This window comes from Vigna angularis, chromosome 4, assembly GCF_016808095.1.
Source record: "Vigna angularis cultivar LongXiaoDou No.4 chromosome 4, ASM1680809v1, whole genome shotgun sequence".
NCBI classification, from domain to species: Eukaryota; Viridiplantae; Streptophyta; class Magnoliopsida; order Fabales; family Fabaceae; genus Vigna; species Vigna angularis.
In genome coordinates, this window is record NC_068973.1 from 26,900,184 (window position 1) to 26,924,463 (window position 24,280).

General features: G+C 33.7%; 4 protein-coding genes across 6 annotated transcripts; 3 read left to right on the plus strand and 1 right to left on the minus strand.

Moving 5' to 3' along the window:
* The first annotated feature begins 290 nt into the window (after positions 1-290).
* On the plus strand, positions 291-7,285 carry LOC108331972 (uncharacterized). 3 transcript variants are annotated; one of them, XM_017567020.2, is made up of 7 exons: positions 291-655; positions 1,706-2,006; positions 4,356-4,514; positions 4,655-4,950; positions 5,706-5,838; positions 6,266-6,368; positions 6,572-7,285. In XM_017567020.2, the coding sequence occupies exons 1-6, from the start codon at positions 458-460 to the stop codon at positions 6,289-6,291; spliced, it is 1,113 nt and encodes a 370-aa protein (XP_017422509.1). In that variant the 5' UTR covers positions 291-457; the 3' UTR covers positions 6,292-6,368; positions 6,572-7,285. The 3 variants fall into 3 exon arrangements, with proteins under 3 accessions (XP_017422509.1, XP_017422510.1, XP_017422508.1); XM_017567021.2 differs by lacking the exon at positions 6,266-6,368; XM_017567019.2 differs by lacking the exons at positions 6,266-6,368; positions 6,572-7,285 and having other exon boundaries at positions 5,706-6,075.
* A 2,273-nt stretch (positions 7,286-9,558) lies between these two features.
* On the plus strand, positions 9,559-11,445 carry LOC108330899 (AAA-ATPase At2g46620). Its single transcript, XM_017565492.2, has one exon. The coding sequence runs from the start codon at positions 9,852-9,854 to the stop codon at positions 11,280-11,282; it is 1,431 nt and encodes a 476-aa protein (XP_017420981.1). The 5' UTR covers positions 9,559-9,851; the 3' UTR covers positions 11,283-11,445.
* A 5,266-nt stretch (positions 11,446-16,711) lies between these two features.
* Positions 16,712-18,545, plus strand: LOC108332221 (uncharacterized). Its single transcript, XM_017567420.2, has 4 exons — positions 16,712-17,129; positions 17,217-17,627; positions 17,790-17,861; positions 18,081-18,545. Exons 1-4 carry the CDS (start codon positions 16,779-16,781, stop codon positions 18,303-18,305), a joined length of 1,059 nt encoding a protein of 352 aa, XP_017422909.1. The 5' UTR covers positions 16,712-16,778; the 3' UTR covers positions 18,306-18,545.
* Positions 18,511-20,761, minus strand: LOC108332222 (rhodanese-like domain-containing protein 14, chloroplastic). Its single transcript, XM_017567421.2, has 6 exons — positions 20,413-20,761; positions 20,244-20,290; positions 19,859-19,951; positions 19,546-19,684; positions 19,359-19,461; positions 18,511-18,800 (listed from the first exon to the last, which is right to left on the minus strand). The coding sequence occupies exons 1-6, from the start codon at positions 20,618-20,620 to the stop codon at positions 18,686-18,688; spliced, it is 705 nt and encodes a 234-aa protein (XP_017422910.1). The 5' UTR covers positions 20,621-20,761; the 3' UTR covers positions 18,511-18,685.
* Positions 20,762-24,280: the final 3,519 nt, after the last annotated feature.

The following is a 24,280-nucleotide window of genomic DNA, read 5'->3' on the forward strand; positions in this document are numbered from 1 at the left end:
AAATTAGCCGTTATCGTTGCATTACGTCATTGTTGCATGTGTGATATTATGGAAAAATCTTGTTTCATAAAATCTCTAAAACATATAATCTGGAAGTCACTATTAGGAGAGGTAAAATTGTTATTTTGAAAATTTTGGGAGGTGCGGTAAGAAATTTGGAGGTGCAGGATGTAAAAGACTTGCATTAAAAAGAAAGGTAAGCCCAATATTGCCTCGCCTAGAGATGGGCTGAGCCCACCAAGCGAGCCCTCCTTTTTCTTTTATCATCCTTAACATCAACCCCAAGCGTTGTGATTCTTGACTTTTCTTTCTTACTTTGTTTCTGTTCGAATTTGAGTTTTAAGAACCCTCGGTCATTGTTCCTCGCCACAATTACAAAAAGAATTAAGGAAGAAGGAATTTTGATGATATTATCGTATCATAAATTGGAGTTTTGATTTTTATTGTTGAACGAAGAATGGGAGGTTCATCGGAGACGAAGTTCTTGCAGGACCTGTTGTTGTACGCTGCGAGCGCGGCGTTGAGTTGCTTGGTGTTGTTCGCGGGACTCAGACACCTCGATCCTAATCGCGAAGCTTCCAAAAAGGTTCTTGAGCACAAGAAAGAGATTGCAAAGCGTCTAGGTCGCCCCCTTATTCAGACTAACCCTTATGAGGTTTATCCGTTGTTCTATTCTTTGCGTTCCAATTTTTTATATCTCAACTTTTTCACTGCATACACCTTAGTGTTGTTTTTTTGGGGGTCATTGGATGGTAATGTGAAATTATATGGCTAGGAAGATGTTCAAGGACTTGACTATGGAGTATCACAATCTTAATGATTAAGGATTCTAACGTAGGTGTTGGGAACGTGTTTTGATATTGAACGAATATATACTTGTTCCAATCCCGTCAGTAAGTTTGTAATTTGTAAAACTGATGTGCTGAATGTCACGGTGTGCATCATTGATGTTCAATGTTGGAGGGTATTTTATTTTTTATTTTCCCCAGTGTGAATAGTTTGTAGGATCAGTATCTTGATCTTGTTATTCTCATTTTTTTAACGCTCTCATTGTTGTGATTGGTTCCTCCGAATGAATTTCTAATTATGCCTGTCTTTTCTTAGTGAATGCCTAGTTTTTAACTGTCTCATGTGTTTGTATTGGATCGTATTACCTAGGCGGTCGTATAGTTATGAGTGTTTATGCGTTTGTCTGCATGTTGCTCATTTGCCTTCACGTTGCATCGTAAGTTTCTTAGGTTGGGCTTCAGACTAATTTTGATGGGTGGAATAATGTTATATCGGGTAGCTATGCTCTAATTTAGAGCGAAACTGTTAGCTCTGTTATTGTCATTCTATTCTCAGAGGGATGAAGCTTGGTTGTTGATGATGTGCATCATGAACTAATGTCCTGATATTATCATGTTACTTCTATACCCTGTAATGGATTTCTAGCGCTATGAAATTGTACTCCTGAAAGGGATTTTTCAATGACTTAAGGATTAATCTATTATGATTTCCTAATTTTGACCAATTTATTTGTTTAATTAAGAAATTAGTTTAAACACATAAATTTATCCAAATAATCGCAAAAATGAAGGACTAGATCCATTACATATCCTATATGGATATATGACCTTACTTCATGTTGACAGTGAAAAACTCTTGACCACAATTAACTATTATCTTTTATAAGTTTTTAATTTCTGCCCTTTATTGTTTACAGGATGTTATAGCCTGTGATGTTATAAATCCTGACCACATTGATGTGGAGTTTAATTCTATTGGGGGACTGGAAACCATCAAGCAAGCTTTGTTTGAGCTTGTTATTCTGCCTCTAAAAAGACCAGATTTGTTTTCACATGGTAAGCTTCTTGGACCACAAAAGGGGGTTCTGTTGTATGGACCACCTGGCACTGGAAAAACCATGCTTGCCAAAGCTATTGCTAAGGAGTCGGGAGCAGTTTTTATCAATGTGAGGATATCAAACCTTATGAGCAAGTGGTTTGGGGATGCCCAAAAGCTTGGTAAGTGCACTATATGGCTAATTTTGCAATGTATTGTAAAGCTTTACTCTTCTCCCTTACGTAGACTTTAGTCTCTTTAGTGTTGAATTTGTGTGAACACATGGATTATATAATTATCTTGGCTCAATAAATTAAAATATGTTCTACTCCTATGTTCCTACTTTTTCATAAGGTCCATACATATGCCCAAAGATCCAATAATTTGTCAATAATTACTTAGAATCCATGTAGAAGCTTGACACAGTGTTGTTGAAAGAGGAGGTAGTTGTATGTAAACTACCTTGGGCCTTAATTCCTAAGCAATGTCAGACTTTTGAGTGTATAGGAAAAAGACCCCCAATTGAAGTTTAATGGGTAAGAGTAGCTTAGAACTCTCCTTTTTGGCCCTATAAACAATGTCAATCATTTGATCTCAAGTCCTTTAAGATAGCATTGTTATAGTCAATCATTACAATCAAGGTATTGTTTGCTATGGACTTGATGCTTTTGTCATGGTTTTGCCCTTAAAAGGTACTTCCATGGGTTAAAAGGTACTTCCATGGGTCAAAAGAGGAGGGTGTTTATAAACAACCCTTAGTCTTGATTCCAAAGTGATGTGAGACTTTTGAGGTATTGGAATAACACGATTTCTGACATTTTAATTATTATTTATTTACCCTTCAAAATTTCACATGTAATCTTGCAATGTGTAGAAAAATCTTTAATGTGATAGATTTTTATAGTCAAATTCAACATAGTGAGTCCTAACGACTTATTGTTTTTATGCATGAAACTTTCTGAATATCTTCTAAGGTGAAATGTTGTGCAATCTGATTTGTTTGAATTCAATTGCATGTTCATTGGTAATGTTTGCATATTATCATTAAAATCATATACATTTTTATAATGTTTGTATCCTACAAACATTAATGATTTTCATTTTTAATATAAATTTGATACTTTTTCTCCTGACTTATGTGTATATCCTAATTTTAATTCTTTGACCATTATGTGTTATACCTTGTCTTATAACTATCAGAATTTGTTTTAATGTTGTATCTTGTGAATGAAATAATTACATTGTTCATCCATGCCATGGAAAGTCAACGAAGGTTTACATTGGCTATTGACTCCTAATATAACTGTGATACTTTATGGGCTTGGGACTAGCTAATGTAACAGAAGCACTTGGGCTGAATAATATACTTGTTATGGAAGGGTTTAAGAGAGAAAGGCATTGGATGGTTTACAAAGTTGTTTCATGAAATGATGAGGTCTAAAATGATGATGGAGCTGGATTCGTAATAAATGAATGTTATGCTCAAAGAGATTGAGTGGAAAACTACTTTTACTCCTATCTATTTGAAGAAGATGGAAAAGCCGCAAAAATAGGTGCTATGAAGAAGGGTATTTGAGTGGAGATTAAGTCAAGAGACTCAATTTACGGAAAACTAACATCTTTTTTGTTATCTTCCTCGATCAATACTACAGTAATATCTCTTTGTATACAATACTTTTGTATCTTGTCCTTTCTTGTATGGCTAAAACAATTTACTAAACCATAAGTGCCACTATAGCTTAAAGTAAAATTTTATCATAGTTTAGGACTTGTGAATAAGTGTTGGGATCTACAGTGCCAACAGAAAACAATTGAGCTAATAGTTAGAACTAGACGAAGAAATATAAATGTTGGAAGGGGGTATCAGAGCCATGGTTAGAGCCTATCCTAGCGAGTTCTAAGTGGACATTCTATTCTTCTATTCTACCCGCTATCGGGCCGTTATCGGACCATCCAATTTCTACTATCACGCACGAGATGTCTATACCTCGGCGTGAAAGGGGTGTGTTGAAGTCTCACATCGACTAGAGATAAGGTCAAATTATTAAACATAAGTAAGGTGCAAACCTCACATTACAAGCCGGTTTTGTGGGGTTGAGTTAGGCTTAAAACCCACTTCTAATAATAAAATCTACAGGTCATTTGGAAAACCCATTAACAAGGATTTAGACTTAACTGATATTTCGGTATACATGATTTAAAATAGGACCGTATGGTATTGTTTTGATTTTCTGTGTTGTCTTGTGAAAGAATTATTGAAATATATGACTGATTAGGAATGTAACGTTCTTCTGAAAGAAGTTAATAAAGTAACTGATTTTTAAAACATAAAGGTTAAATCTTTCAATCACTTGAAGTTTTGGTTTGAGTAAAATGATCACCCTGGATGTTGTTACTGGTTGAGTGAAATGATTATATGATATAAGTTTGCATTTAATTTTTAATGTGCTTAATTATGCTTTATTTCTTCTTTTTCTTTATTTAAAACATGGTTTTTTTTTCCTAACTGTTAATATTGTGCTGCTCGGCAGTGGCTGCGGTATTTAGCCTGGCTTATAAGCTTCAGCCTGCCATCATTTTCATTGATGAAGTAGACAGTTTTTTGGGTCAACGCCGTACAACAGATCATGAGGCTTTGTTAAACATGAAAACTGAGTTTATGGCTCTGTGGGACGGATTTACTACGGATCGTAAGTTTAAACCAATTATCAGGTTATTTATTTTGTTGCATAAATATTCACAATTTTGTTAGATTTAGTTGGTAAAATAATCTTCTCAATTTATTTTTATTTGAGTAAATTTGTTGACCCACATGATTTTTTGTGTGTAGAGAATGCTCGAGTTATGGTTCTTGCAGCGACAAACCGTCCTTCAGAACTTGATGAAGCAATACTACGACGTCTTCCTCAAGCCTTTGAAATCGGAATTCCTGACCAAAGGGAGAGGACTGAAATATTGAAGGTTATCTTAAAGGGTGAGAGGGTTGAAGACAACATAGAGTTTGGTCATATAGCAGGCTTGTGTGAGGGTTACACTGGTTCAGATCTATTTGATCTTTGCAAGAAAGCTGCCTATTTTCCTATTAGAGAACTGCTAGATGAAGAGAAGAAAGGAAAACGATCTCCTGTTAGTATATTTAAGTCATCTCTTGCATTTTCTTCTCTGCCTTAATTTTTCATTTTCTGGCCAACCAACTTTGAGTATGTTGATTTTATTTAAGCTTATGATGTTTGGTCTTACTGTTTTGAATGTTCTCAATTTGATTCCACTTTTTAAAAAAATGGGTTAATATAGTCTAATCTGTCAAATTGATGGTAATGATGTTGTCACAATGACAACATGGCGCTATGTACCCTTCTCTATCTCCCAAACCCTTCTACTTCTTCTGCAGTTACACATTCAAGAGCCACCACCACCACTCCTCCTTCAACTTCATTTTCCTAAACTGTGTTATAGTTCCGTGTAGCCATATTAACTCCCTCTTCTTTCATCAAGAGCCTTCTCCGTGTCCTAAACATCATCAACTCTCATTGATGTAATGTCGGTACCCTCAATTTGTCAAAAAAGACCACATTGACTTGTTTTTAAAAATAATAGAACTAAATTGAGAATGTTCAAAATAGTGGAATGAAATTGAAAAAATATGATAATAGTTAGACAAATTAATATGTTAAGCCATATTTAAAGCTATTGTATATGCGCAAGGTTATATTTGAATGCCTGAAAGTGACATCTCTGGTCAATGAAAGCAATTACTTAATGTGCAAGATCAATTTATGACGTGGTTTCATATTTTCTCTAAAGAAACTGAATAGTTTTCTTGGTGGCTTTTTCATATAATAAGTACTTATTAAATGTATTGTTTAACTTTCTTATTTCAGGCACCTAGACCTTTGTCCCAGTTAGATTTGGAGAAGGCCATTGCCACTTCACAGAAGACAAAGGTTGCTGCAAGTGAATACGCTGGATTCAGCCTTCAGTCACCTTCAAGATGGTCGGTGCCTGGTGATTCAGGTGATTCTCAGATTCAGGCTGCAATCAATGTATTCTCTAAGCTTGTGGTTTCTCACATGATTAACCTCCAACCAGAATCCCAAGATCCTTAAAATATTCACTTTCTTTAGAGCATTCTTCTATGGTCATTTAGCCTAGTTCAGATTGTACTAGTGATTGCTTACTTATACTAATTATAGGAACATATATTTGTTATACATTGATTATAAAAGTGCCATGGTTGGCTATTGCATTTTATTCTGTATTTTATTTGACGCGTCAATCATTCATGTAGCACTTCCATTTATGCCAAAACTGATCTCTGATTACTATTTGAGTACATGCAGAGATAATTTTTCAATTTTGTTGTTCCACCCTCCTCTGTGTATTGTATACTATAACATGATGCTATAAAATGACATAAAACGGTAGCTAATGTCTATTTCAGGTGTCAGATCCGTCAACATTCCATGACATTGTATAATAAAACAAACATACAAAAGAAGGGATTAAAAAATTCCCATCTGGCCGAGCAGTTAGGTGGACTCAAGGTTGAATTTTTACGCTTTCTATTCTGTTTAGCATGTGGATAGGGAAAAATATGTCATTATTTAAGTCAGCTCTACATCACTCTTCTTCCAGTCCTATATACACTACTAGCATGAGCAAAAGTTCATATATACTGTTTTATTATGTAATTAATCTATGATTAGTACAATTGGATCTAACACTTGATGCCCAATAACTTGAACAGACTAAGGCTTAAGACTGATCAAGACGGTGCAGTGTGTATCAAGTTGTTGCCAACAGCCATCAATTATTGAGACCTCGGAGAAATAACTGGCATTGGAGTGGGTTCAGCAGGGTTATAATTTTAAGCAGTGGGTCAGTTATCATCGTTGTGCTTTTGTTGTCTTTCTGGTCCACCCGCATATGCTGATGATTAATTCAAACCCTTGAAAGTTGCGAGTTCTTCCCATCACATTCATTCGTTGTGTGACCACAAATTTGTACTTTTTTTTTCCCTCTCAAACATGATTTCTACAGTGTAGACAGGACCACTACGTGGGGGGCGTATCTTCCTCACTTTGTTCCGGCTGATGCCTGCCTCGTGCTTCCATCATTACTCAACCACTTTTTATGTTTGAGGGGAAAAGCTAAAGTTAAACAGCCAATAAATGTAAGGTAACAGAGTAATAAAATATAGTACACAATTGATCACAATCCCAGAAGGAACAACATCTCTTTCTTTTCAGACATTAGGATTTTGAAGTTGCAAGTGACTATTCTGTTCGAAATATCCCCGTCCTTGTCAAAGACCTGCGAGTCGTGTGTAGAAAACACCCTTGCAGATTATAGGACACAGACTGAAAGGGCCATGACAACTCTGTATTTCTTCAATGTTATGACAGTTTAGTTTATGGGGATTTTCGATTTTTAATGGCCACAATCATTTTCTGGATTTTTATTTTTAAATTAATTGAGCTTGTGACGCATTGAGTCGTTAATGGTCTAAACAACGAACTGTCTCTGTTGTTAACGCCATATCCTCGGCTTACAATATAACAATAATAAGCGTCTACCACAAAAATTGAGTAAATGGTTTTCAAGGGTTCATAATTTGCCAAAACTTTTAGCGATTTCCTCCAGGTGCCATTGAACTTATTTATTACCATTTTTTTTCTTATTGATTTTGGTTTTAAATTGACGTGGAACCATTATAACCACAGCGTAATTAAATATTTTAGTACTTTATTTTTGCAATAATTTTCTTTAGTATTCTACATCATTCAACCAAACTTATCGGTATTGCAGCATAGTAGGAGTGGCTGTGATTAACCGTAAATATTTTAAAACTGAAGTTGTTTAAAGAATAGCAGTTTCAGTACTAGAATGAGAGCATAAATAATTGTCTATGCAACTTCCTCAGCAGAGTAGTTGTTTATGCTTTTTGTCATGGAACAAAAGTACTTTAGAGGCTCTGTAATGGGCTTCAGTTAATGATGCATATGAGATTATTTATCTATCATAATAATTGAACAAAGATGCTACTTGAATTAACTGTGTCGGTTTATAAAGGAAAGTGGGATATCAATAAGTTAACGACCAATTAGTTATATGTCATCCGTAGAAGTGTAGAATCAAAGGTAATATGAGTAGAATAGTTCAAGAATAAGATTGTATTCAAAGGTACGTTTAATTGTATCCTTTGATCTTGAAGGTTTGCTGGTCACAAAAACATTTGTTTCAACGTTCAACCGCCAACAACTGTAATTGATTATTCAAGTTGACACATTGGTCACCACTAAATAAAAATCAACAATTATATTTATACACAGTCATGGCCGTAAAATTAGTTAATATCAAGAAATATACATTATAATGTCAATTTTCCATACCATACTAAAGTTACGTAAAATCTTGTGTTTCTATTTTAGTTATAAACACTATATTAATTTTTCCATACCATACTAAAGTTACGTAAAATCTTGTGTTTCTATTTTAGTTATAAACACTATATTAATTATTTGAGACGTGTACGCAAATGTTGAATTGCACACATGGTTATATAAACATTACTGTAAATGTGACTTTCTTACTTAAAATTTCACCTTCCACTAATTTCAATAATTAACTAAGTTATTCACAAACTTTACATGAATTGTATACATTTATGAAAATTAAACAACTGCACATTTTTTAAATTTAATTAGCATGTATAGTTAGTGTAGAGATGTTTAGACTATCAATTAGTCAGTAAATATTATTGGTATAAAATTTTAAATGATTTTGTAGAAGTCAATTTACTCATCATACATGTTGGTTTCTTATTATATGGCAGTGTAAAACAAAGTAAGTTGCCAATACACAAAATATTTCGTGATAATTTTTTGCGTGAATATAATAGAATAAAAATATAAAAAATAACATACAGAATTATTTATAGATTTCAAAATATTTCCCAGTTCATAGTTGTAAATGTTAGTACGTAAGCATTGAGTGTTAAATTTGTGTAAGGGGTTAATATTGTATAACGCAATTAACCGAGGTTAAATTTTTTAATAATAAAAATGTTAATATGTGGCATTCAATGTTGTTTCCAATAGAATTATACGTTGAAAAAAAAATAGAAATTGCGCTGAAATAATGCATGCACCGGTGACAAACTTCTTTGAGATTATTATATAGTAGTGAAAAAGAAATGAATTGTTTAAAATTTCAAATAATTAGTTCATATAAATAGTTTTACATTATTTAATAAAAAACGCAACACAGTTGGTTGATTGAGATAAAAAAAATCACGATGTTTGAAAATTTTCACACTGATAATATATAAAATAAACTAAAATTATTGAATTTTGCAAGAATTATTTTGGTGTGTTGAAATAGAAAGCTGTTAATAATAAATTGAAAATTACATTCTTAAAAAATTTAAACCACTTGACTTGAAAATGAGAATTTAAATAACTTTTACGTTAAGCAACACATGTTAAGATTGATTTGGAGACTGATTCTTTCTTCTTCCAAACAAATAGTTTGTAGAATTCACCAAAGAAATAGTTGAGACAACCACATATATTTAGATAAATAGAAAGGCAAGGTTGATTTAACTTATAGGTAGCTGCAAGTGTGTCATTTTCTATAAAGTGCCACTTTATGAATCATGTGAGCAACCTATGATTAGAAGAAATCCTGATGATTCGCTAATATGCATTATTAAGATATGCCAAGAATATTTAAAAAACATTAAGTTTGTTATTGTGGAAGAAAAAACTTATAAAAATCCATATAAGAGGATAATTGAGAAGTGTGTGCGCAGTGTTTGGCAGCAAGAGTCAAAAACCTTGAAAATCAAAGACACCAAATAAGAACACATGCTCTTAGTTATGTGAATTGAAAATAATAAAATTGCCGGCACCTGACCTTTTCAAAGCTCCTTCTCTTACAAAGTTCCTTCGCTGTAGCCTTCACCATAATCGCATATCCATTCATTCCTTCTCTCTTTTCTAAGTCCAAGCGCATGCCAAATTAACATGCTTTCCATTTTCTTCTTTCTTTTTTCCTTTTCTCTAATCCTTTTCTTCTTTCGTAAAACCTCTGCACTTCACATCCTCAACCAATGGTTCATCTCCTTCGAAAATCGCCTTCACATTCACCAATCCTTCAAAATTCCTCGTTACAACCTTCATGCCCAGGAGAATCAACTCTACCGCCAAATTCTCACTTACCTCGATTCTCTTCCTTCCGTTCAAGACTCCGATTACACCAACCTCTTCTCCGGCCCCAATCCCTCCGACATCTTCCTTCACCTCGACCCTAACCACACCGCTCACGATAACTTCCTCGGCGCAAAGCTCTCCTGGACAAACGACGCCTCTGCCTCCGGCGGCGGCGCGCTAGTCCTCCGAATCAAGAAGAAAGATAAGCGCCGAGTCTTCCGGCAGTACTTCCAGCACATTCTCTCCGTGGCCGACGAGGTCGAGCAGCGCCGCAAAAAGGACATAAAGCTATACGTGAACTCCGGCGCCGGCGAGTGGCGCTCGGCGCCTTTTACGCATCCGGCTAGCTTCGACACGGTGGCGATGGAAGCGGAGCTGAAGAACAAGGTGAAGTCCGATCTGGACCAGTTCATGAAGTCGAAGCAGTACTACCACCGGCTGGGCCGTGTTTGGAAGCGGAGCTACCTCCTCTACGGCGCACCTGGGACAGGAAAATCGAGCTTCGTTGCCGCCATGGCGAAGTTCCTCTGCTACGACGTCTACGACGTGGACGTGTCGAAGTTCAGCGACGGCGGCGATTGGAAGTTGATGCTGATGCAAACGACGGCGAAGTCTATCATCGTGATCGAGGACCTCGATCGCTTGCTCGCGCAAAAGTCAAACACAAACACGGCGAGTTTATCGAGCGTGTTGAACTTCATGGACGGAATCGTATCGTGCTGCGGAGAAGAACGCGTGATGGTGTTCACGATGAACGAAACTAAAGAGGATGTTGATCAAGCGGTTCTGAGGCCCGGGAGGGTTGACGTTCACATACACTTCCCCTTATGTGATTTCTCCACCTTTAAGATTCTAGCCAGTAGTTACTTAGGGTTGAAGGAGCACAAGCTTTTCCCTCAGGTCGAAGAGGTTTTTCAGACCGGGGCCCGGCTCAGCCCGGCCGAGGTTGGCGAGATTATGATATCCAACCGGAATTCCCCGACACGGGCCTTGAAAACCGTTATTTCGGCCCTGCAGGTCCACTCCAACGCCCCCAGAGATGGACAGAGGTTGAGCCACAGCGGGTCGGGTCGGAACAGCGATGATAGTGACCCGGGTGCGGTTGTATGTAGGGAGAGCCTCCACACCGTGAGGGAGTTCCGCAAACTGTATGGGCTTTTGCGCCTGGGAAGTAGGAGGAAGGACGAGTCTTATTCGGGGCCCATCGACAAAGAGCCTCAACGTATCGATAGTCGGGTCGGATAAAATGGGTCCTTTTTTTTAATGTAAAGTTGTTTCCTAATTTCCCACTGATTTTTTTTAATTACATTTTTTTCAGTTAGCAATTATATTGTATCTACACAGAACAGTAAAAGTCCCAAGAATCTGCAATTCGCATTCTTGTTTAGTCCCTTCAGAAGAACACAAATACATGCTTCACTTATTCTTTAAATTCCTTTCTACGGTCAACATCTTTATATGTGGTTGATTTTTCTACCCTGTAAACAATTTTTTATATATATGTAATTACGAATTTTGAGTCATTGACTAATATCGGTGACTGTTGATTTGGAGACCGTGGAATTTGAAACGCGCGTTCCACTTTCTTAACTTGTGACGTATGATGCAGAAAAGCAAAGATGATTCATTTGACTAAGAAAATCCAGAGAAATGACAGCTCCGTCCATGCACCACCAGTTTGTTTGGATGAAGATTAGATGTGGGCGAATTTTTGTAGGTTTACCGAATCAAAATAAAATAAATTATAGCAGCATTTGGCTCAGGTGGAGTGTTCTTGAAGGTGGTTGAGCTGATTCCGACAAGGTCCGATCATGATGCTCAGAACTTGTATTGTATTAGTTGTAACTTAGGGATACACTCATTCCAACCTTAGATACAACACCCAGACTTCATTACGTATATATAACCTCCAAAATATAAGACAAGTATATTTATATATTAGATTATTCTAAATTATCTTTTAATTATCAATATTTATATACTTAAAGTCTATAAAGAAATTTAGTTAAATGTAATAGTTTATATATATTTTCACCTAATAAAAAAAATAAATCTATTAACTGGCTTTAGGTTGGACCACCAAAACCCATTACATTGGACCAAAACATTCAAACAAAACATAAATCCAAACCCCTAATGTTATTGGTATTAGAGTATTTCAATGCTTAACCAAATCTTTAACTCCTCACCCAAGGTCTCATCGTAAGTGGTCAAAGCAACAAGTACGTTTTTGTCAAACCTTTCATCATTGTTTTAGAAAAAAATATCGATAAAAAATAATCCTTTTGTGCCTGTAAAGTGAATTTCAGTCTTTGAGGATGCAAAAAACTAATATTTATCTAGTCACACAAATTCTTCATTATTTATTTGATTGGAATTTTTTATTACTTTGAACAAATATCATGGTATTGTTTTCTTTAATTACTTAGAGAAATTCAGCTTGACTCGACTTTTTTTTATAGTGACTTTGTGTAATTAAGATTATTACATGCAATAATTTTTCATGATACTACCTAACTTAACACAAATGAGATTGATGCACAATAATATCATCATGTATTTTTTTTTATACATTTTGATCCCATTTAGTTGGCCAATAAAAATTCATAATACGTTGTTAAATTGATTATTGTATTATTTAGATATGTCAATTTGATTAAGTGCAAAGTTTCAAACTTAATTAGTTTGGATTAAAGTTGTCTAGGTTGATTGTCACTTTAGTCGATTTTAATTGATAATTAATTTTAGTTAATATGACTTTAAAAGTCTAATTGAGTCAGTTTGTATTGGAGATAAAGTCGAATCAATTTTCATATGTGTTAACTCAATAATTTGATATTGATCTATAAAAAATTTAAAACTAATTTAACTATATAATTTTTTTATGTGAATTTTTTTTTAACTTTTTTTTATCTTGATCTATATATTGTGTAAAGTTGGCTTATTTGACAAATATCATCATGATTGTTTGATAGAATAATTAAATAATTTACAAGTTAAATGGCTTGTGTATTTCACTATAATTAAGATATATAACTGTTATATTAAAGTTTTTAATAAATAGGTTAGGATTTTTTAAAATGGGTTAAAATACAATTTAGTCTTTTATCTTTCTTCTTTTTACAATTTTCTGTAAGTTTAAAATGTTTTATTGACAGTTTTGATTGATGTAGTAAATTATCAGTCGAAGAGGTTTATGTCAAGTTACTAATTGGCAAAATTAATATGATATACAAATAAAATGGACTTCAAAATCACAATATTGTATCTTTTCTTAATTAAAATACTTGTTTTTAATAATATGTTCATACTTAATTATTTACACATTTTTTATTTTTATGAAATATGATTTATTTAATAGTAACAATAAATTTTCGTTTTTAGTCATCTTATATGCACAAATACATAAATATACTTTCCATGTCATTTTGCACATAAACTAATTACATACTTAATTTCCTATATCAAATACTTTTAGCTACCAACTAAACTATTAAAGTAAAATAGAGCCAAAGCTCACAGTGTTAAGTTTATTAAAGTTATTCAGTGGGTGCGGGAGAAGAAATTGAAAAATGTGCATATTCAAATTTTGACTTAATTACCTTCTTCCTCAACTATTTATTTCTCTATCTCCTATCACTCTTTTAAGGTTTCATCAAATCCTTCATTTTCTTTATATGTGAGCGAGGGTACAATATCATGAGAGCGTGTAGATAGTTTCTACGTGACGATCATGCATCCAATAACAAATGTGCGACAATCATCTTCATCTGAATAACACTATTGTTATATGTATTTTGTTTTTCTTTTACTATTTATATAATATTAATATTTTGTTTGAGATGACAATTATTATTTATATAATTAAACAATTTAATTAATTTTCGCATACTTTTACATCTGCTACATATATGTATGACACTCATAGGATAAAAAGACTAAACTAAGTCATTTTAAAAAAATATGAATAAATTAGATAAGAAAAAATAAAGATTTTTTTTTCTTTAATTGAGCAAATATAAAAACCAAATGTTTAATTGAGTTGATTTTGTTTCTTTAAACTAACATTATCTCTTTATTCTTTTTTAATCTTAAATTCTATTTTCAATTTGTATGTTTACATGTGATTTCTAAAATTATAAAATATTGTACTAAAGAAAAAAAATAATATAATATAAGAAAACTCACCAAATTTAAATTAATATGTCATAAAATTAGTTGCAATAACAATACTACTTAAATAAATGAGTTATGTTATATATAAACATAAATATTTTATTACTTAAATATTTCTCATGAATAAAATGAAATAATTATTATTTAAATACTGTCACATTACATAAATGTCAATAATATTCTAAGTCTATATAAGTTATAAATTGTACTAAAATCTATTAATTCAACATGATTACATTCTATTTGTATAAACAAAGAATAATACTCACGCCTTTGATAATAATAAGTTAAATATATGATGTCGACCATGGTAATGAATAACCTTTTTGTAAGTGAATATGCAAAGTTAGTATTAGTAAATAAATCATAATTTATAATGAAACAAAAGAAATATAATTTTACTTGAACGAAATCACATCCATTAATGTGTCCAATGCATATCAATTGATATTGTTTGGTATCATGAGGCAATGAAGTGGAAATATCATATTTTTCTGACCATATGAGAGACAGACTAAGATGATATTATATCGATTTACAATGGCATACCCAATGTGTCCAATACTTGAAAACTTTATTTGGTCCACATCACATGAATTTCACGTAGAGGAACTATCCTAGGGTCATATTATGCTAATTCATAAGCACATGGTAAACCATAAGTTGATCTCAAAACGCATCAATAATGTCCACTGTCGAATCCTACATTCTCCACTCGTTTAAATTCTTCAGCAATAAGTACCAAAGCATATCTTGAAACGCGTCCAACAAGTCTTTTATATCTTATTTCTTTATAAGCTTCAATCATGAGGTTAAGACTTTTTTCAAATGACGCCTTTATCTTATTATGTTGGTGAACAATGACATTATGAATAGCATCTCAACACGAGCATAGGTCTCTCATAGTGGTCCCCAATACTCTTTTTGGCTCTAATATGCAAACTCAACTCTTTTACATACGTCATTAATAATATCATAAGACATATAACATAAATAAGTAAAAAAAAATAACAATAACAATTACCTATTTGTTATTGTGCTGCCTAGATGCATAACTTTGTTTGTCCACGCCTTAACGAAACATGCCTTACATGGAATGATCTAAGTGTGATTAACATATTCAAAAAATAAAGGTCATGCAGTAGAGGCATACTGAAGACAATCAACATAAACACTAAACATGGACTGTTCCTCACAGTCCATCATATTTTCCCATTATTCCATCAACACATCTCATGCCTTAATATAATCCATTAATATTTTGCATTTGTCTTTCACATTTTTCATAATGTGGAATCGACAAAGCATGATAAGTCTCAGAAAATACATTGCCAATGACATTCATTAAAGAAAGGTCTCTATTAGTAACAATTACATCTGGATTGTCGTCATATGTCATAAATAATCCTCTAAACCTTTTCAATGTCCATGTGAAATTATTTTGACATTCAAGTGATAACAATGCAAAGGTTGTTGAGAAAGTCAACCCCGTAGATGTGACGCTTACTATCTCAAACAAGGGAAGACAATATTTATTTGTCTTGTATGTGGTATCCATAAAGAAAACAATATTAAAGGCATTCAACAAGTGCATTGCATCAAGATGGGTCCAGAAGAGGTCACTTACCACATCAGAATAGTCTACACATATACTCCATTGGATATATTTATCTCAATCTCAGATCATGATCAACTACTGTGTTTTAGTTCTCGACCTTCTCAAAGATCGTTTGTATGTGTACCTTACGTTATATATTTACTTTATTGTTGTTACATTAAAATCGTTATGTTCTTTTAAAGTCAATAGAATATTCAAAGAATTTACTCGACTTTTTGTCATATCACCAAGTAATGACTGCTTAACAATATTTAACGTCCTAACAAAAGGATGATCAACTAAAGTCTCAACTAATTTAGGGTTGTGATATCCGCATATTACCTTTAACACCTAACCCACTCAATTAGAGTAAGGTTTTCCCCTCAACTTAAAGGGGACACTCACATTTTCTTGTCCCGGATACACTCGACTGAATCAGGTTTATACTTGCTATACTTCTCATTCCTTTCACAACCTAACAAAACGAACATCTTTCTTTCGAATCCATCCGTTGATATGTTAGATCTTACAGTAACCATCTTATAGTAACCATAACAAATCCAAGATCAAATTTAATCTTTTTTTAACCCATTCAATTGAATCATCACGTTATGAGAATATTTGATCAAAGGTAAAATTATTTGTATACTCATCCTGAGTCACTTTATTTATGAAAGAAAAACTTCAAACAGGAAACTCAAATTTATTTGATAGCCCATTAAGTGAAATTGATAATTATTCATCTTAAAATATTAATTACAACCTATATAATAAACATATTTATTACTTAATATTTCTCACTATCTAATAATAATAACAACACACATTAAAAATTAAATAATAAATAAAAACGAGAATAAAATAAATAAATTAAAATTAAATTAAATTTATTTTCGGTACACATTAAAATGTACCAAAGCTTGTGTGAATGTTCTTGAGGCAGGGACACAGTATAGACAGTTCCAAAGATGGTTAAACTCAGTGTCTCAGGATTTGTTTGGCACAAGACCTTCGCATTCCACAAACCACGTTTCCTATTAGCGTCGAGCTTCTCAACGCGCGTCGGCACACACAACGGAACCTTCCACTGCGATGAAGCACTCGCGTGCTTCATGCTTCGCCTCTCCAAACGCTTCTCCGGCGCTCAAATTGTTCGAACCAGAGACCCCAACCTTCTGGAAACACTCGACGCAGTCGTCGACGTCGGAGGCGTTTATGAACCGCGACGACACCGTTTCGATCATCACCAGAAGGGCTTCCACCAAGTATTCGGCCACGGTTTCCACACTAAACTCAGTAGCGCTGGCCTTGTCTACAAGGTGTTTGTACTTTGTTCATCACTCTTTTTCTTTTCGCTGCTTGTGTCGTAGCTCAACCTAACTCGTTACTCGTTCCTACTCCTCTAGCATATTGGTTTGGAGATAATTGCAAATGTGCTGAAGCTTCACGAGGACCATCCTCATGTGCACCGCTTATATCCTGCTATATACAGAAATTTTGTGGAGGCAATTGATGCTGTGGATAACGGAGTGAATCAATATGACCTAAACGAATCTCCGAAATACGTAGTTAATACTTGTCTCTCTTCTAGAATTAAACGTTTGAATTTGAACTGGATGGATTCTGATCAGTCTTCTGATCGAGAAAATGAGTTGTTTCAACAAGCAATGGCACTGGCTGGCGCTGAATTTTTGGACAATGTCAATTACTATGCAAAGTCATGGTTACCGGCGCGGTCGATTGTGATGGAGAGTCTTGCGGTGAGGGAAAGTGTTGATTCGAGTGGAGAAATCATTAAGCTTACCCGACCTTGTCCTGTAAGACAGCCCACAGCGCATTAAATTAATCTTACTGATTTTAATGGCTATTGTTAGAGTTTACTCTTCATACCAATAGAGAGATTAAATTACAATCTTTGCAGGTTTTGGATATCATTGTGATTATTATCTAACTCAAACCTTTTGTCACTTGCTACACAGTGGAAACTTCACATACATGAGCTTGAGGAGGAAATGAAAATCAGTCCTTCTATCAAATATGTTATTTACCCGGTATGTATGTTTAAGCGAATTAGTCAAATGAATCTTCAAGATTGAGCGTAAGCATAAATCATAGTTGCCCCGAAAATCTGTACTGTTTTTTGTTTTTCTTTTTTTTCTTTTTTTGCTGATTACCATATTCAGGTTACATGTAAGTTTTAGGTTTCATTCTTTGTTTTCCCATTAGATCGATAATTTACGTAATAAATTATAAATTATTATTATTTGTAGGATGATAGAGGAGAGAAGTGGCGACTGCAGGCAGTGGCAATTTCACCTGCCAGATTTGAGAGCAGAAAACCGTTACCGTATTTATGGAGGGGTTTGGAAAATGACAAGCTGTCTGAGGTTGCTGGAATCCCAGGTTGTACTTTTGTACACATGAGTGGTTTTATTGGAGGAAATCGAAGTTATGATGGAGCTGTAGCCATGGCGAGAGCTTCTTTAAAGGCTTAGGCAATAATAGGTTTAACCAAATAGCTTTTTCCCAAACGTTATTTTTTAGTTGATCATCTATAGGAAGCGATTGCAACTGAACCAGAAAATGCTTTAATGCGAATTTTGGTTTATTCATTGAAGCAGTATGCATCAGTTGCTCAGAAACATGGTTTATGCATACTAAATTATTGAACCTTTAACAGTTTAAGCTAGGAATGCAATCTTTACAGAAATGTAACCTGATATTTTTGTTGTCAATTCTTGCATACTAGTTTTCCGCACTACTTCAATAATGACATTTCAATCGTTGGTTCCACTCTTTATATGCATTTATCAGTATTTTCATCATGGTCAAAACTAGGTCTACGCTTCACTAATACACATTCTTGGCACTACATTTACTCCTCTGAAACACTTGGCAGATCCTCTTTAAACCACGAGTAAAGACCACCTTCAAGATGGAAGACATTGGAAAATCCATTAAGGACCAGCAAGTAAGCTGCTATGAGAGACCTGTGAAAGTATCAAGACGTGACAATCAGGGGAATATATCAATCATTTTGAAGCGTCAACATTATTTCTATTCATAATCACACAACAAAACTTGCAACCACAGAGTATAGCCGTTAAAAGATTACATATTGCATTGCAGACAACCGTATAACTTTCCCGTTCATACATCCATGCAATCCAAGTTATTAGCTGTACTTTTTCCTTTGGTGAGAGCTAATTGGTAATTGCGTTGGATTTGACTTAATTCTTGTCAATCTTTCGTACTGTTATTATTCGTTTAATTAATAGCTAGGTAGGATACAATGATATGTAAAAATCTATTACCCTGTATACTTTTAATGTAGCTGAATCCGTGGTTAGATGCAAAGTCCAGACTCATCTAAAATGAAAGCTTCAGAATTGCATTGCAAAATGGATCCATTTCACAAAACGTCTACAACCATTTTGGACTATTTTTAATTCTTAAATAGCATGTATGAATTTCTATTTGCAAAGTTAAAAATCCAAAAGGAGAAGAAAATAGGCAATCGGCCACAATAAATTGGAAATAGTTGATACCTTGATTGTTGACCTTCGGGCAGATTTTGTGATGGTTTCAATGTACCTCCAGCTGAGCAAGCTACTATTATCTTTGCATTTTTATCCAACTTTGCTTCAACACCTGCCAGCATAAACCAAATATTTTATTTCAGAAAGCAAGAAATGCACGAATTCAAGGAGTGACAAGTTGGGTAACTAATCGTACTCTGGATGAACTCAGGGTTCTCTTCAGTCCCGGAAAAAATACCAAAAAAAGCAAATGCTGCACGTCTTGCAATGTCCCATGCTGTCCACTCCTTTATAAGCCTGTATATTTGCACATTGATAGCATCTGGAGGATGAGCCTGCACCAGTTGCCAAACTCGTCGGTCTTATCCTTTGTATATGTGTGTGTACACGCGTATATAATGTTATAATGATTTATGGAAATCAGAAGAACCATAGAGACCAAAAAATGAAACATGAATGGGCAGGCACGTTGGATTTTAATACAAAGCTTCTAAAATCTGTCCACTAACCTCTTTGAACTCTGCTTCTGGCCTTACGTCGAGAATCACAAAATTATTTTCTTTTTGAAGCCGCAGAGCTTCCTTTGCATCCACACTTCTTACCTGCGATGACAAACAAGTCTTAAACCTTTAATTCCTTAATTCAACTTTTGAGGTACGACTTATGATTAATTATTCTCTGATCTCCGGTGCTTTCCCATACCCTCATGAGATTCTTCTTGTTTGTGTACTCAAGATATATATATAATGATACAAAAGCATTACAATATTACGTTTACCTTGATGTTCTGCACAGTATGCATTTATTTCCTTATTCTTTGTACTTGTTTTTTCATAAAATGCTATGAATGCAAATGAAAATATACTTGTTTGTGACACACAGGTGGAGCTTTACCCTTTTTTGCACCAGATATTCTCGCTTAACCTTCCAGTCTTCTTCAGCTAATAACTCCAAAAAAAAGTTTAAAAAACCAAAAAAAAAGAGCTATTAGGGTTCTGTGATATCTTCCAAGTGCCATGTGAATTTAACTCAGTAAGAGTGTAGAGTAAGTTAGAACAAGTACCTGGCGACTTTGCTGGTTTTGTGGCTGCACTCTGGATTGTCAAACCCCTTGTGATATTCTGTTGAAGTGATCTTTTTCCTGCGGATTTGTATGATCTCACTTTCCCCCACCATGAATTATGATCACGTGAAGCTTCTAAAGAAGGTAGCAAAGAATGCAAAGATGATGTAGATGAGTACTGTAGAGCAATTGGTGTAAAAGCTGCCATGCTTGGTGGTTCAGTTTCGAGCGAAGAATAAAATATGAGACTTCAAATGTTGTAGTTAATAAAGGGTAATATTCAATGATTGAATTAGTGTGAAAGGATCAGGGGTGGTGCTTGTGTTATACAGAGTACTGAAGGTAGTTTGTGTGAGAAGAGTATCAGCTTACTCAGGATATTTAGGGCACAGAATCTGAGATTGTGGTTGAGGTTTTACGAGTGCTTTAACATTTGGATATCTTTGCCATCTCATCATTATCTCTCTCTTTTCTCTGCTGTCTGTCTCTGAGCCTGCAATGTTTTTTTTTACCAAATTTATAACCTGTTTAATGTTCTCAGAAAAAAATCATTTGGTTTTCTAAAACGTTTCTTTTCTTATTAAGACCCTCGTACTAGTTTTTATAATATTCTTATTGTTCATTAAAAAAATGTATTTAGTAATTGACGTATAAATAAATAGATACAAATGTTCTTAAATGTTTCCTATAAATGTACTAAAAAAAAGAGAGTTGCAAAAATAGTATTAGATGCCATTTTTAGGTAGTTTTCCTAACACACACTTCTATGCTGTTTTCTATAATTTATACTTGATATACATTGGACGAAAAGACTTTGAAGTACTTCAATTGTAAGCTGAATGTAGTCACAATAAATATGAAGTAAATTATATATTTATCATATTGAAAATTCAAATTGTAGAAACGTTAGTTTATCCAATTCTTTTTTAGTATTAAATGTGACACAAAACATCTTTTCTATTCGAATTATATTTGTTTTTATTGTTATTGTTGATGTTCACGTGGTGGTAGTAAATAATGATATTATTTTGATATTTTTTTTGTTAGGATAATTCAGAGATAATATATTGGTAAGGTGATATTTCTATATAGCATTTTGGATAAAATACTTGTAATTGTAACACAGTAATTTTATCACGATGGTTAAAATATACAGTAACGGCCAGAACGAAAGTTTTCACATCAAAATTTAGCTACGGATCTTGTTATACATGGTTTGTTAATATTGATATAGGCAGATAAATTATTTTTATATTATTATTATTATTATTGATAGTATTATATGTCCAAATACTTAACATAAGTAAAGATGAAATATAAAAATATAATAGTGACAAATTTATAATAAAGTATAATATTTTTTATGTAGGTTAATTAGCATAGTGAGATATTATTTTATTTTAAATTTTAAAATAAAGATTTTATATATGTTAGTTTTCCACTAATTTTCTTTTTTCTCATAGCATTTTCATGTTACACTCACATTTTTCTCATCTTGTTCTTACTCTTGTAACTATTATTTAACAAGTGAGTGTTTTTTTTTTCATTTAGAGTTTTCTTCACTCCTAATAAAATCAATGCAAGTGTAATAATGTCTTTGCTCACTAGTAAAATATTGGCTTTTTAACTCGCCTAATAGGCCTCGGTCAAAGCAAAACCGAAACATATTCGAAAGCGGTGGCAATATCGTAGTTTAGACGAACTTATATGTCCCGGTTTTTGTAGAACCGAAGCATGTAGTGCATATTACCTTGGACCAAAGTATAACCGATGCCTAATACTATGTCAAAAAAGTCATCTGACCCTCTGCAAAATTGAGTTTTGGTCTGACAGTGATATAGTGCTTTGGTTCTACACAGAACCGAGGCCTAAGAGTCTGTCCCAAGTCTGTCAAATCACATTGGTACCTGCGAAGGGTGTTTATGCCTCGGTCAGAGGTCTACCCGAGGTAACAGTATACAAACCCTATGTAACACCCAAATATTTTAAAGGGTATTACTGATAGTAGAGACTAAATTAATTTGATATCTCATATAAACAATCAAACTTTATTTCAATTACTCCAAAGTACAATACCAAACTTACAAACTTTAAACAATATAGTCTTCACCATTGAAATTTCAACTTATAAATTTTACACAACATAATCTTCCCAATACAAATTTATTCTTTTTACAAAAATCCCTGAAAGTTTTTCCCCGCATCTCTCTCATCTCTAAGCTTTTTCAACCGCATCTGCAACATTATCTAATCACATATAACATGAGTTATATGATCATAGTACAAACAAATAAGGGTAAGCCAACCATATCATAAAATCATTAAACTTGTAATAAAAATATTATAATCATGTATTTCTGCAATTGATAAAATATCATTATTTTGATGTCATTAATTCATCATTATCAAAATCATCTTTCTCATTTCCATAAATCTTACAAGTGTACCATGCTTACTCATGAAGCCTTATGGTCAGACCGCTCTCTGCCTGCTTCCTTAAGCCTCACTTATATACTATGTCTTACTTTCTGAAGCCTTATGGTCAGACCCCTCTCTGCCTGTTTTTATAAAACTTACGAATCATATGTTTATGTCAAAGCCTTATGGTCAGACCACTTTCTGCCTGCTTTCATAAACCTCAGGTGTTACTTTGCTCATACCAAACTCTCATGGTATAACTCGAACATACTACTCCCGGTAGTAACATCATTTCATAAGTAATGATTTCTCATATCCACCCCAACATTTCATAAAACCAACAATTCATACCCTCTTATCCACCTAACTCAATCATGTTCATTCTTTAATCATGAATTCATAATAACCCGTTTTGGTATCAATAAATTAAACATATTGCCAGATATCATGCTTCATATTATAAACTCATTTTGCCCATAACGAGTATAATTCAACGTATTTTCACCAAACAAAGATCATGGATCAACCAAAATATATCAACATATCTTAGGAACTACATATTAAAGTCTGGGCTCAATGTAATAAAATATATATGAAATTTTTACCATGATAATATTATGCATCTACAATCAACTTGTTTTATTTTATTTTCATCCTAGTATAGATTTTTCTTTACTCCAATTGGTCACCGGAGAGGACCCAGATGTCTGAACGCATCAAACTCACCTTCGACGCCAGCACATATGACTAGTCACAACTGACTGGACCAGGCCAGGGCTGCTCTATGATCAGGGATGTGCCAACTCAGGTTTTTAAGGTTCCTCTATCCTACCAACAAAGAAAGGCCCTCAATAATTAACAATTGATTTATTTAAATTATCTCCCATGTTCTCTTATGCTCTAAATTTGAAATGCCAAATTTTAATGTGTTCACTTCCTCTCATAGCAACCTCAAACAATATCTGTACATCTATTTAATACCCATATATAAGCTATTTCAGAACCCTTACTTCAGACCTTCCAACAAGATCAATTTCAGCCAACAAACTCATTCAGAACAGATTAAATTCATCACATCACAACATGTACAATTTCACAGTTTCAGTTATCATACCCAATATAATAAAAGTCATAAAATAGTTTCACAAGAGCACACCAGTTCAACATTCATATGCAAATATTTTATAAAATAAATTCATACAAAAATAATTAGCTCCCATTACCATCAAAATAATATTAATATAAAAATTTAGGGGAATCAAGAAGTTGAATCTGGCAGAGCCGGTTAGACAACTTCTCATCCTTCCAGAAAGATGCAATAAAAAAAATAGATAAAACAATAAAATTTCTAGGGAAACAAGAAGTTGAATCTGGCAGAGCCGGTTAGACAACTTCTAATCCATCCAAAAATACAATATAATTAAATAACACGAACAATAACATGTCTGGG

What these genes read in the sequence shown, in the direction of transcription:
- LOC108331972 (XM_017567019.2), top strand. Translation starts at nt 458, where the DNA reads ATGGGAGGTTCATCGGAGACGAAGTTCTTGCAGGACCTGTTGTTGTAC. An exon ending in TGGGGATGCCCAAAAGCTTG is followed by an intron (nt 2,007 to 4,355) that starts GTAAGTGCACTA and finishes GCTGCTCGGCAG; the next exon opens with TGGCTGCGGTATTTAGCCTG. An exon ending in AGAAAGGAAAACGATCTCCT is followed by an intron (nt 4,951 to 5,705) that starts GTTAGTATATTT and finishes TTCTTATTTCAG; the next exon opens with GCACCTAGACCTTTGTCCCA.
- LOC108330899 (XM_017565492.2), top strand. Translation starts at nt 9,852, where the DNA reads ATGCTTTCCATTTTCTTCTTTCTTTTTTCCTTTTCTCTAATCCTTTTC.
- LOC108332221 (XM_017567420.2), top strand. Translation starts at nt 16,779, where the DNA reads ATGGTTAAACTCAGTGTCTCAGGATTTGTTTGGCACAAGACCTTCGCA. An exon ending in AGCTTACCCGACCTTGTCCT is followed by an intron (nt 17,628 to 17,789) that starts GTAAGACAGCCC and finishes CTTGCTACACAG; the next exon opens with TGGAAACTTCACATACATGA. An exon ending in TCAAATATGTTATTTACCCG is followed by an intron (nt 17,862 to 18,080) that starts GTATGTATGTTT and finishes TATTATTTGTAG; the next exon opens with GATGATAGAGGAGAGAAGTG.
- LOC108332222 (XM_017567421.2), bottom strand. Translation starts at nt 20,620, where the DNA reads ATGGCAGCTTTTACACCAATTGCTCTACAGTACTCATCTACATCATCT. An exon ending in AATATCTGGTGCAAAAAAGG is followed by an intron (nt 19,952 to 20,243) that starts GTAAAGCTCCAC and finishes TTGTCATCGCAG; the next exon opens with GTAAGAAGTGTGGATGCAAA. An exon ending in CCCGAAGGTCAACAATCAAG is followed by an intron (nt 18,801 to 19,358) that starts GTATCAACTATT and finishes ATACTTTCACAG; the next exon opens with GTCTCTCATAGCAGCTTACT.